Here is a 12831-nt window from a genome sequence, read left to right as displayed (position 1 = left end):
GCACTTCTGGTCTTATTTTTCCTTTGTTGGGATTTTGTTTTAAATAAAATTAATTTGTTAAAATACCTATTTCATTTAGAGGGGCTTTATAAATGGAAAGTGGGCTCCCATCCTCTGGGGTGACACTTGAGTCAGTTGTGCACTGCAGTCTCTGGAGCTCCCTGAGATGTTGTTAATCTGTCATTCACACTTCCCTGGCAGGCCCTGGGTCTGATGTTAATGTGTCCTGGCAGTTGGTAGCTTCTCTAAATGAAGAGCTTGATACCAGGTAAAGAAACAGGACCATCATCCAAGGTCCATCAAAGATTTCCATTTGCTGTAATAGCCTTGGGGGAGGACCAGTGTTTTTAAGACATGTTTGCTTTCAGAGAAACAAGAGTGAGGACCTTTTTATCTCTTGAAGATACTGAGTTGTCTGGAGGTGATGATAGAAGGGGATACAGAAATGTCTTTGTAATGTTACAGCTGGCTGCTGAATTACAGATCACCTGTGTGTAGATGCACAGAAAGTTATCTCAGTTAAGTGCCTTTCTCCTAAAATTCTTAGTTGCTGTTCCCGGCTGCCGTCTGAATCACTCCCAAGGAGGATCACATGCCTGGAGGGTGATACTGGCACTCAGCAGCTCTCCAGTTCATCATAAGGTGCTTACACTAAACTAAAATCTTGTGATCCTCTGTGGCAACTGCTGTGTTTTCTGAAATGACTGCATGGTGAGATGGGAAGAGGCAAGTGTGATTGTCTTGCCATTGTTCAGTGGGATCATGTGCCAGCCCAGTGATGGTGTCTTATCCTTGTGATATTAGAGCTTCAGGAAAGCCAGCTGCTCTGGCTGCCATTTGGAGCCTTAGTCTGTTTGTGTGGGTAGAGCTGAACCTGAATATCTGGAAATCATGTTCTGTACCTGGTCTTGCCGTGTAATAGTTTTACTACCTTGGAGATTAAAGAGATGGAGGTCAGAGAGGAGAGGATGTAATGTTTCTGTCCTGTTCTTGGCTTGATAAAAGGGATGGATGTACTGATGCTGCCTGTGGATGCCCTTCCTGGCTGAGTGTAATCAGGCAGCAGACAGATTTTGGAGATGGACATGTGGGTGCTTTGGTGGAAGAGGGTCAGAATTGGGGGCTTGGGAGGGAAAAACACCTGCACAGTGTGGCAGTAGGGTGGCAAGTTTGCTATTCTGAACCAAAAAGAAAAAGCCGAGCTCTTAACAGCTCCTGGGTGTTCTGGGTAAAAATTAATTTAAAAATGCAGATGCAATGATACTATGCTCAAGGGCTGGAATGAGGGGCAAGTGATGATAAACAGTTTACTTGTTTCTGAAGTGGACAGGTACAGTATTCTCCACTTCCTGTACTCACCAGAGAAGTTACTGTACTTCTTTCTTTTACCGTGGCACTGCTTCAGGGAGTTCCTTTCAGCTCCTCATGTAAGAGCTGGAAAAACCTCTGCCTGCAAACTGTTCCATTGCAGCACTTTGCAGAAGTGTTCTTGATGTTGGTACCAAGCAGTGCCTCTCTCCAATCTTGTGTTTCATTCTACGATTGTTACCCTTGGACTCAGCAGACCCCTTGCCCATGCCAGCCTCCTGCCTGTGAGGGAGGAGGAGGCAAATGAAGCAGAAAACTTGAGTTGGAAGCATCAGGAGGAGCTGCTTCCTGCCGGGATTGTTGGCTGAAGGGAAGGAGCAGTTAGTGCATCTCATGTGGGGGAGAAGCTGGGAGCCCTTCTCAAGCTATTTCTTAGATCTGAAGCAAAGATTATGATTCCAGGCCTGTTCTTCTTAGTCCCTGTTACTTAGCAGAGCCCCATTTATTCATTGAAGTTGCTTTCCCTGGGCTTATTTCATTTTAAATTAATATACCTAATTTCCTAACAGCCAGAAGCAAAGCTAGCAAATTATCCCCTTTTGCAGAGAAAAGAGTCTCATTTGATCCCAAGTAAGTTACTTGAATTCACCTTTTATCTCCAACTTTCCAAGTAGTTAGGGAAAAGCCAGGTTGTTTGGAGCAATGTTCCAGGTGTAGTGGTGCTGTCTCATGGACATTCCTGGTATATTAATAATGCTGACAAGATTTCTAGGGACACATAAGAGCTGGGTGCTTGGTGTGTGAGGGACAGAACACTTTTCACACACAGTACCAGGCTGTTGCCCTTGTTTCACCACAGAGCAGGATGGACAGGAAATCATGGATCCTCTCTAAGGGATTTCTAGACTTATTTTTTCATCTGGTAGATTTTTGATGTGGTGCTTCCAGAGTCGGGAATATGCTATCTGAAGGAAAATAGACTTTTTGATAATTTCGGCTAGTTAATAATTGGCTAATTAATAATAATTGATAATGTCAGGTCTAATGTCAGCTCTGATCAAGGGATATATCTACCTAAAAAGTGGTTGTTGTCACTCCAGAAGGGAAATATATCCTGTTCATTTCTAGTTTAAGCCTCCAGATGGCACATGATACCACTGGTCTTTCCATGGAAAGTTTTCCCTGCCAGGCTGCTCCTTTTTCACTTCCTTCCCAGATTCTGATAACCTCCCTTCACTCCTTGGGCTGTTTCCCCTTCCTTGCCCTGGCCCATGCCACTCATTAAGCCCAGGCCACCAGTGCCTGTGTACAGCCACCTGCCTGCTCTGCAGGGGTATGTAGAGTGTTGTACACCTCATTAGGTGACTTTTTTTCATAAACTCCTAAGCTCAGCTATAGCCTGATAATGCCAAATAATCCTTTGCTACCTCAGGAAGTGCTCTCACACTTCAGTGTTGCTGATAGCTCGGCACTTTCTGATGGTGTGTGTATTCCAAGGTGTGAGGGCTCTGGCTGGGACCAGCCTGGAGCTGGTTATTCAGCATTACCAGCTGTGTGCTCACTTCTCAGCTTAGCAGTCTGCTCCACAGCTGTTTCCAGCAATAACAGATTTATGGGATTGCTGAACACAGTGCAGATACATCAATAAAGACAGCAAACAGTGACATGCTTGCTCGTACTCCTCAATACGAGAAACAGTTAAAAGGCTGTTTCATTTAATGGATCTGTTTATATGTGTGTGTGTGTAATATTAAACGTGACTTTTCCCTGCCTTTTTTTACACAGGTCCTTGGGGAGATTTTAAATGTAGCTTTCAAAGCATCTGGCAACATCTGCTGAGTTACTTTGGCTTCCTCTGTCTCCCATTTGAAATGTGGTGAGATTTCAATACAAAGCTCTAGTGATAGATATATTTTTTACAAACAAGGCAGTAATGGAGATGGGTGTGTGAGAGAGCTCTAAATCTGGAAGATCTATCTGCAACTGCCCAGCTGCTTACAAATCCTTCAGCCTTTGAGCAAGGAATAAATCAAAACCTGGAAATAACATTTCACTTCAGAACTTCCCATGCTGGTGTATCAGCACTGGTCCTGTGGAAGATCTGCTCTGAGCTCAGCAGCTCTCAGATGCTGCCTCCTGGCCTGACTGATGCTCCCAGTGCTGATGGTGACAGGCCAGGTTGTCACATGCTGAAGGAAAGCTGAGCTCCCAAGGCCACTTACCAAATACAAAGGAAAATTTGTGACCGATGGGGATCAGTCAAACTTTTAAACTAATTGTAATTTAATTATAAGCCAGTCTAAAGCTACTGAATTGGTTTTCTTCAGCATGAAGATCCCCTAAAATGTGACTGAGTTGCCAGAAAATACATTTCATAGTGTTTGCTGCAGTCAATATTTTCTTGTGTCAAGCTCACTGGCATCACATTAGTACCAGTCAATGTTATTTCTGTCAAGACACTTGAGGTTGGCACTTGGTATTTTGAAAATGAGCTTTTTTTTTTTTTTCAGTTTAGAAAGTTTCCTTTAAAAAATGCCACTAAATAAAGATTTGAACAGTTCCATCTGAAAAAAATCTTTCTTGGGAATTTCTATCTCTTTTATTTATTTATTAACCATTTGGACATATTTTGAAAGCAAATTAAGGTAAAGATGAACATGGTTGTTTCAGTCAGAATTTAGGAAAATATTCCATTTTTTTTTCTTAAAATTATTTTAGTAAAAGGGACTGAAATACTGAAAAATCCAAAGAAAGTTCTGGTTCCTGTCAGATGTGGAAACATGACTTTTTCTCTCCTTCCCTATTCTTGCAAGTCAGATGAGAGAGGGAATGTAGGCATACACAGAGTATGCAGTTTGCACAGGACCTTGGTAAACCAAGCTCTTTTTTTTTTTCCAGTAATTTTGAGCACATAGTTAGAAAAGGATGGGACAGAGAATAGGTAATCTGAAAAGGATGGGACAGAGAATAGGTAATCTGAATGCATATGGATGTCAATCAGTAATATCCTTTTAAACTTTCTGCAGATGGTGTTCTGAGCCATGTAAAAGTGAAGGCAAGTTGCCCTAACCCCAACAGCTCTACTTTATGTAGATTTTAGTATTCTATTTGTTGACCTAGTTCAAGACATGTTTTTTACACAGTATTCTCTTATCTGATTTATAGATTTGAGTTAGGACCTTATTCTAAAGAGATGTAGAAAGTCTGTCTATGCTCTTTCCTGAGGAGCATTGCACTGAGCCATCCACATATATGTAGGTTATCCGCTTTCCATTTCACAGACAGAAATAAGTTACCTTTTTACTTTTTATTTTTATTTTTTTCCCCTCTGGTTACATTGTTCTATTGCAATGACATTTTCTAAGTCAGCCTGAGGAAGGCACAGTGTTATTACTAAACCCTGGAGCCTTACAGCTCTCAACATCATTGGCTTTAAATGATACTAGAAGTACATGGAAGTATTATTCTATGAACCACAGACAACTGGTTCCAGATGAAACATTGTTGTAGTTGCAGTTTATTACATGAAGTGATCAATATGTTGTAAATGCTTTTACAAAGTAGAGCCAGAATCTCTGTGAAAACACAACCAGCAGCATCACGGAGATTGCTCTGTGCACCTGGAAAAAACCACAACAACATAGTTTTTCTTGGGATCGAGCTTTCACTCAGCTTTCACTTCCAAGGACTTTGCTGTTTGGTTTATTTTGAAAAAGGCAGGATGGCTCTGGAGGACTCAGGTGGCTGCTTCCTCTGGGCTGAGGACACAGCTGCCAAGGAGGGAAGGACCATTTCCTGATTAGAGTTTGCAATCAATTATATGGCCAGAGGCAGGAGATAAACACAACCAGCAGCTGAGGCATGAGACAGCAGTGTGGTAACCATGGTCACTTTAATAAGCAGTATTTGCGATTGGCTACCATTTTTCAGATTTCTTAGATACAAAATGTTTAGGAGACATTTGAAGGCAGTTTGGCAAATCTCTCAGAAGTAGTTCCTTTCAGCAAAATGGGTGGAGTAGGAATAAAATCAGAGGGCTTTGTAGGCGATTCAATGTTGCTATCATTAACAAAGACAAACGATCATCTTTGAAATACCCAAAAAGAATTTGCAAAATGAACTGATGTCTTTGCTAGCAGCTGCTTTATGGGGGTGAATTGCTTTCCCCAAGGCTGGAGGAAGCAGAAAGCACTCTGGCTGTGCTGAGGGGATATGGTGGGGAAAACCTGTGTATTTCATTGCAGGTGTATACTGCGAATATTTGCAGAAGTGAAGCTGTGATTCTTCTTCTTCTTTCTCACAAAAGAAAAGGGAAAAGTAAATTTCTACACAGTTAAATAATTCCATTGGAAAAAAAAAAATCTAACATCTCAATAACCTGTGACTCTTCCAGAAACTTCTAGGCCAACAGCAGGGAGAGATTTGTGTGAAGCCTCTCAGGCTCCATAGGAAAGGCATCATGTTCCAAGCTGACGATGGCCTTTTAACTTTGCTGGTGTGCAAGAAAAATTCTTACATGCTAATAGTCAAATTATGATTTCCCATGATTGAAAGGCAGGAGCTACTAAGCATAACAAAGTGAGTTTCCCCTGCTCACTAGGACATCTGCCAGCACTGTGATCAAATTATGGCTTTCCTTGGCCCACAGTCAGGAGCAAACTGCTTATCCTTGATCAAAAGCACAGTCTGCTTGGGTGGAGCTGCTTTAATTATTGGTGACAAATCTGACAAAAGCCCTTTGAAGTGACAGTCTCAGGATGCCTCGGTGTTCCCATATGGGGGAATCAATTGACTAATTACAGCAAGAAATAGCCTCAACAGTGAAACTGAAAGAGAAGGTGGAGGTCTGAGCTGCACTGAGTCACAGGCAGCAGGTGTGAGGGTGGTCAGGCAAGCAGGACTTGCTGGGGGTGAGGACTGTGGGTGGGGGACCAGACATTTGGGGTAGATCAGTTGCCATGGGATGTGTCTGGCTTTGTGGCCTGGTTCTTGCTATGCAAAAGCAGCAGAGGGGCCAGCCCAAGAAGTTGCAGTGGACAGAGCAGTGTTTCACAGTCGTGCCTTGTAAAGGCTTTATCTCCATCATGGGCCTGGTCCCAGCAACAGTCTCAGGCTCTCTGCACCAAACAGAGCTACAGCACAGGAAACCAATTCCATGGTGCTATAACAAATGGAAAAAACCCCAAATAACAGTTAAGTGTTTTGCCTAACTAAATTCACAGCAAAAGCAGAAAGCAAATGGAAAGGACAGTGGTAGTTAGGGTCTTGCTACACCCTGGAGAAATCCCCCCATCTTGAAAGGTTTAGCTTCGAGGAAGGATTTGTGACTGGCATGAGAATGCCTGCTCTCTGCAATCCTCCCTGCTTCCCTGGTTAACCCAAACCAAGCAGGCATCCTGAATTGTGGCCACAGGCCTCTCTCTGCTAGCGGGTGTGGGGAGGACTCATTTCAAAGGGTGGAAGTTACAGCACCCAGATGGATCCCCCTTTGGCAGCACATGAAAGCTGTGTGGTTTCAGAACAAAGAGCTCGATTTTTGCATGTAGGAAATTAAGAGATCAGCTGAGCGATGTTATACAAGCCAGAGGGGAAGACTGAGAAGTTAAAAAAGGCACATTATACTTGATGAGTTTGGCAGTGGTGCTGAGTGAGGCATTCTGTGCTAAATGAGGTAGTAATACAGTGCAGGTGAGAGCACTGGCCCAGGACAGCAGTGGTGATAGCAGATTATACCTCTCATATACTGTGGGATATCACTGCTACTAAAAACAGGAGAAAAGTGCTGGTTTTAAAAAAATAAATCTATTTGTGGCTGTTTAGAAATGGGGGCTGGAATAAAATGTGAGCAATGGTATCTGGCACTTAAGTTACAGAAACCAGTAATAATTTTGTATTTTTTTCTCAATTTGGCTGGACTTGCATGCTGGGAGCTGACCTGGAAGGACTGGGCTGGCATCAAGTGTTTTCTTATGCTTCATGGCACCCATGCATGATCCTGTTGGGAGCACACCTGAGTCAAATCAAGATTTCCATGGCACTGGCTGTTGAGAACAGCTTTTAGATCCTAGCTCTCAGAAAAAGCTGCTGTGCTGTATATAATTCCTTCATTCCAGGTGAGAGGACCCTCAGGGCTATGAGGCTCCCCGGGGTTCTCGCTGCTCTGGGGGATGAGGAGAAATTGTTTCCAAGTTCAGTGTGGGGTTTTTGGTACACGCCTTGGTGGGCACCCCTCGTTTTTAGGGGTTACACTGGGCTGCCCACAGCACCTGCTTAGGGGGTGGGAGGGTTGTTAAGGAGCCCCAGGGGAGATGACATTTCTGCGCATCCATCAGCAGGTCTAATGCAGGGCTCCTCTGCTTTCCCAAGGTCTGAGGCAAACTGGCCAGTAAACACATGGATTTGGGGATCTCTGGCAGGAGCCAGCAATGTCCAGAGCTGGGCCAGGCTGCAGGCTCACACCTTGGAGAGCTGGTGGTGGTGATGGAGGGCTTGAGTTGGTGAACTGCGCCTGTTGGTCCTTGTGCACGTGGAAGGGGAAAGAAGGTGTGGGTGGAGGGTTTAATGAATAATTAAACTCTGAGACAGAGGAACATACATAATGCATGATAAAGTAGTCCAAGTGCAGCAGAGGAAGCATAGGTAAAGTTCGTTTCAACAAGCAGAAAATGGGATGTGACAAGGCATTGACACCAGAACAGCTGTTTGCTAAAATTTTTCATTTATTTATATAGATTTCCTCCCCCTCACAGTTAGGGGTCAGCCTAGAGTGGGACAGAAATCAGCAACTGAGATGGAAAACAAGTTTGGCTCCTGCTGGGTCCCAGTCCAGCACACTCCCTGCCTGGGAGATCTCCCTCCCTGCTTAGTGCTCTTCTTCCCTTTCTGGTAATCTGATACAGAATTTCCTGCCCGGTTACTTGGGCTGCTGTTTGACTGCAGCTAAGGCGGGTAGGGTAATGCTCTTAATTCCATGGAAACAGAGAGGCCCGTGTTGACTCACTCTAGCCTTTTCTGATCCCAGATTTCCTAAATGTTTTCTTTCTTCTAAACTGTATTTGCTGTTACAACATAAATTATTTATAAGACGTTACATTCGTTACAGATGGTAATGAGGCTGCCAAGTGGAGGGCATCGACTCTATACTGTAGTGTCAAACTGATTTAAGGAGGGGTGTGTGTGCAAATAAAAACCCAGTCCCTTCCTTTTATTGAACAAACTCAGCAGATCTGTTCAAATTCACTTTTCCCATAAATAACACTGAAGGCCAAAAGCTGCATTATTAGACTTGCAGGGTTGCTTCATCTGAATCAGAGCTCTGAGCAACATGACTTGTTTCTTTTTTTCCCCAGCTGTGAATCACTTAAGGTGTTCCTGTGTTAATGAATAAGTTAGGTATCTGTCATGATAGATCACAGAACACCATACACAGAAAGTATTCATTACACGTACCTGCCACACAAACCCCTCAGCTTTGACAGAGCTGGTTTGATTCCTTTTGCTCATCACAGGCTGCTCATGGAGTAGGACTGTGTGAAGCAACCTGGAGCTGAGCACTCCAACCCCAGTTCTTGGATCTTGTCTCTCCGGCCACATTCTGCTTCCACAGCAGCCTTCCCCCTCAAAGCAAAGGCCACTGGATGCTGTGCCTGCTGACCTGCCTGCTCCAAGACAGGGAATCTCACTTCTCGCAGGGGTAGACAATTCACAGGGAAATATTTTTCTGTTACTCTCTTGCAGGCTGCTTTTTTTGTACTCTAGGACCAATGCCTGCTTTCTGGTGCATATTGAACTTGGTTTTCCCCATGTTTCTGGAGTCCTGATAAGCAGGGACTGCTTAGACTTGGGGTGGGCAAAAAACCAGTCTGAGTTCTTCTGATTGTTTTACTGCTTTTTCATATATATGACCTTTCATCACTCCTTGCTAGAAAAGGTGAAACTACAGAAAGTCCCAGCATCCTGCTGTCCTTCGTGATCGAAGTGTGAGGGGTTGAGTGTAAAACAGTTTTCTCCCAAAATTCAGTGCATTCTCTTTTAATACTGAGGTCCCCTATATATCAAAACCGATAACTATTAAAGAACTGTGCAAATGCTGAGCCCATAAAACATGCAAGACCAGAATACTGCTGTTAAAAGGTTAAAACTGCCCAACCCCCTCACTGAGGACACACAAATGCCAGCTGCATATCCAGGTGCTGGAAGAGATGGGGAAGAGGGAAACAGCTTTTGATCCTGTGTTACAGAGAAACCCAATGCAGATTTAACAGCCTTAGCTCTAACTACAAAGATATGCTTCAGTTCCTTGAAGTGTCATAGGCTTCCTACATGCTGCTGTACTATCCTAGTGAAAGAAAGTGATGTAGCTTTCCCAGAAGGAACACTCTAATTCACAAAGTTCAAAAAGGATAAATGTGCTAAAGAGAATAAATATGGCTAGGCAAAGCATGCTATGGAAACTCCTCACTGAGCAGACTCAGCAGATGAGCAGAGTTCTACTTTTTTTTTTTACTTTTTTTTTTTTTTTTTTCTTTTTCTTTGTGTGTGTAGGGTTTTTCCCCTTCAGCTGTTGTAATGACTCACTGATTTGCATGGCCACTCTTGTTATGGATTCTGAAAAGCTTTGAGTACACAATTGGGTTGATGAAATCCCCTGTCAGCCATCTCTAATTCAGCTAGATTTCTTTTCTTTCTCTTCCTTCTCCCTCCTAGTGCCTTAATCTAGATGGGCCTTACCACTTTAAAACTAAAGTGGGACACAAGGATGTGAGAGAGAGAGAGAAAAGGAAAATTTCTGAACTCCCTGCCCTGTTCCAAATTAATTAGAGCCCAAACCGCCTCAAATATTGTAGAAAGCAGCTTAGAAAATGTTCTCCATTACTGCATTTAAATCCTGGAGCTAAAATTTATGATGAGTGATAAACTAAACCCTGCACCAGTGCCTCTCTGTGCAGTTTGACCTCACTCCAAACACACAGGAGAAGAAAATGTATGTGTTCACCAGGTTTTTAGCACAATGTGCACAACTCCCAGCCTAAATCAACCCAATGCTTGCCAGCGGGATGGGACACCAAGCACAGCTGCTTGGCTGACTGACTTTTCTTCTTTTCAGCTGTGTAAAAATGAAGAGGTTCCTGGAGGCAGGCTGCTCTGGGAAGCTGCTTGGGCATCCCTCTCTTTTGTATGTCTCTGGTGTGGGTCCCACCACTGGTTTTGTGCTCTCCTGCTCCTAGAAGTAAGGGGGCTACTCACCTGCTGCCAGCTGCTCCAAGGAAGTGTATATCCAGCTTGGCTGCCTCTCTGCAGCCAAGGCAGTGTTTTCTGAAGTTACAGCTTGACAAGCCTGTTCCCAAGACCCAAGGCCCTACCTGAGGGAGCCCTCAGCATGTACTCGCCCTCAGGTTGGTGTGTGCTCCCTGCCCAGTCCTGCCCTTGAATGGGCAATGTGGCAGCACACCATGGCTCCAAATGGAGCCCTATGTTTTCCAGAGATAACAGAAGATCCCCAGCTGGAAGAAAAGCCTGTGTAAAGTGACACATGGGTCTATGCCAATATACATCAAAGGAAAATCCAGATCATAAATGCTTGCACGTGCAGCTTTTCAAGATCAGAGTACAAAGTCCAGGCTGCTGTGGCTCTGTGCTTCCTGATTTTAGCATAGTTTGGCTTTTGAGGAGCCTCTTCTCCACCTCCTCCAGTGTAACACAGTCTTCAGAGCTCCGGGGGAAACATCTTTGACTTGTCCTCCAAATGGCTGTAGTACCAGCATGAAAGGAGAGGTTTCACATAAATATGTAAAAATATATCCATATAAACCAGGAGATTAAAGGTAATGGCACATGAAAATGAAAACCAGTTATTGTTAATAACAGTCTTGCTGACCCTATTCTAATATTTAATCTAATTTCCAATATCTAACCTAATTTCCAATCTTCATATTCTAATTTTTTTTCCTCATAATTTGGTTTTTCATTAAGAATCCCTTCCCATTTCAAGGTGCAGTGTTGCTTTTGCAAAGTCTTAACTTTCCAAAGGGCTGTGTGCACTACAGACAATTTTGTCCTCCAACACATGTAGGTGAGGGTGTGTAACATTAGTGATGAAGTGATGGTATTTGCTTTTCATTTATGTCAGGTGTCTGAGAGGAATGTTGCTGAGAATGTGGGATTTCACCAGGGATGCCCTCAGATTTGGTGGTAACTCAGCTTTGCAGATAAAGCACCTTGGTGCAAATTTTCTGTGGAAACAAATCCAAATAGTTTTAACCTCAGAGAGGTTAGGGGAGGTAAATGCCAGCAAGGCAGTAAAATAGTGTACAGAGACCACCTGTGCTTTTCCTTGCTAAGACTTTGTGGCAAATATGTGTCATCTGCTGTCAAAATATGTGTGTTCAGACTGATAACGCATAGGCCTGGTCTGGCTCAGCTTGTTAATTTACAAGGAAAGGCCTCCAAAGGCCTTTCTTGACTTGCTTCCATGCATAACTGTCACAAATGCCTTGTCACCTTTAGGATTTACTGTTGGTTGGATAACACATAGTAAGACTGATTGTTTTATTTTTATTTTTGACTGGCTTTTTTGTTTTTCAAAGGAAAGGCAAGCCCTAAGGATCCTGGGATGTCAGACAGCTCCTCTCTGAAGCGTCGTCGCACACTGGGATATTTTGCTGCTGCTGTAGGACTGGCAGGGTGAAATCAAGGGCTCCTCTGAATTGCAATGAAGTCCAGGACAAACACCTGGAGCTGAGGACAGGATGGCTTCCTGCAGCCACTGCAGCAGGTCCAGCTCTGGAAGATAAAATAGGAGTAAGGTTTCCACAGTCTCCACATTGCCCACCATGGGCTGTCTTTGAGTGAAGCAACGTTGTGTGAGCAGTAATTCCTAGTGCCCCACGAAAAGCTAGGTCTGCTGTGGTGCCCCTCTAGCAGCACGAATCCATGGCTCCCAATGCCACTGTATTTCTTCCCAGCTCATCAGGCACCTGCCTGCCTCATCCCTTTACCCTTGTCGGTGTTCAGAATAGCTGTGCACCTATTTTAGCCAGGCAAGCCAAGTGCAAGTTGTTTTTTCACGCAGGATGACTGTGTGCAGCAGCACAGGCAGGGGGAAGGTGGATTTTTGGAGAGCAGACCCTTGGCGTGGGGCAAAAGGCTCGCCCGCACTCTGATGCTGATTTTCTCCTTTATTGGCTGCTCCTGAGGCTGCAGCCGGAGGAACGGTCTCCTGTGGAACGGCAGCTCTAGACAATTTTATTGGCTGATGAATCTGATCTCGCCTGGCCACCTTCCAGAAACACTGACTTGCCCGAGATGAGAGTGAGAGGAAGGTTGCTCTGCCTGAGGCTCTAAAGGAATTGTTTTAGAACAACATAACACCCATGCCTTGCTGCACGGTGAGTATAGAAAGACAGGTCCTATAGCCACGTCTATATGTGTGTGAAGTGCTTTGTGATCTAATTGCTGACACAATTAAATGTGCGGCTCCTGTGACTGTGTCTCGTTTGCTGCTTAATTATGTGAAAATGTACT

General features: G+C 44.0%; 1 protein-coding gene across 2 annotated transcripts in view; it reads left to right on the top strand.

Moving 5' to 3' along the window:
* The first annotated feature begins 12628 nt into the window (after positions 1 to 12628).
* Positions 12629 to 12831, top strand: part of OSBPL5 (oxysterol binding protein like 5) — a 175043-nt gene continuing 174840 nt past the window's right edge. The window contains exon 1 of one of the 2 annotated variants that reach the window (XM_083863481.1): positions 12629 to 12695. In XM_083863481.1, coding sequence (XP_083719607.1) covers positions 12681 to 12695 — 15 coding nt within the window. In that variant the 5' untranslated portion in view covers positions 12629 to 12680. The remainder of the gene's footprint in view (positions 12696 to 12831) is intronic. The other variant, XM_083863486.1, reaches the window with a different exon arrangement.

This window comes from Zosterops lateralis (genome assembly GCF_965231275.1).
Source record: "Zosterops lateralis genome assembly, chromosome: 6".
Taxonomy (NCBI): Eukaryota; Metazoa; Chordata; class Aves; order Passeriformes; family Zosteropidae; genus Zosterops; species Zosterops lateralis.
The sequence above is the reverse complement of the archived record's forward strand: the minus strand, read 5'-3'. Positions and strand labels throughout refer to the sequence as shown.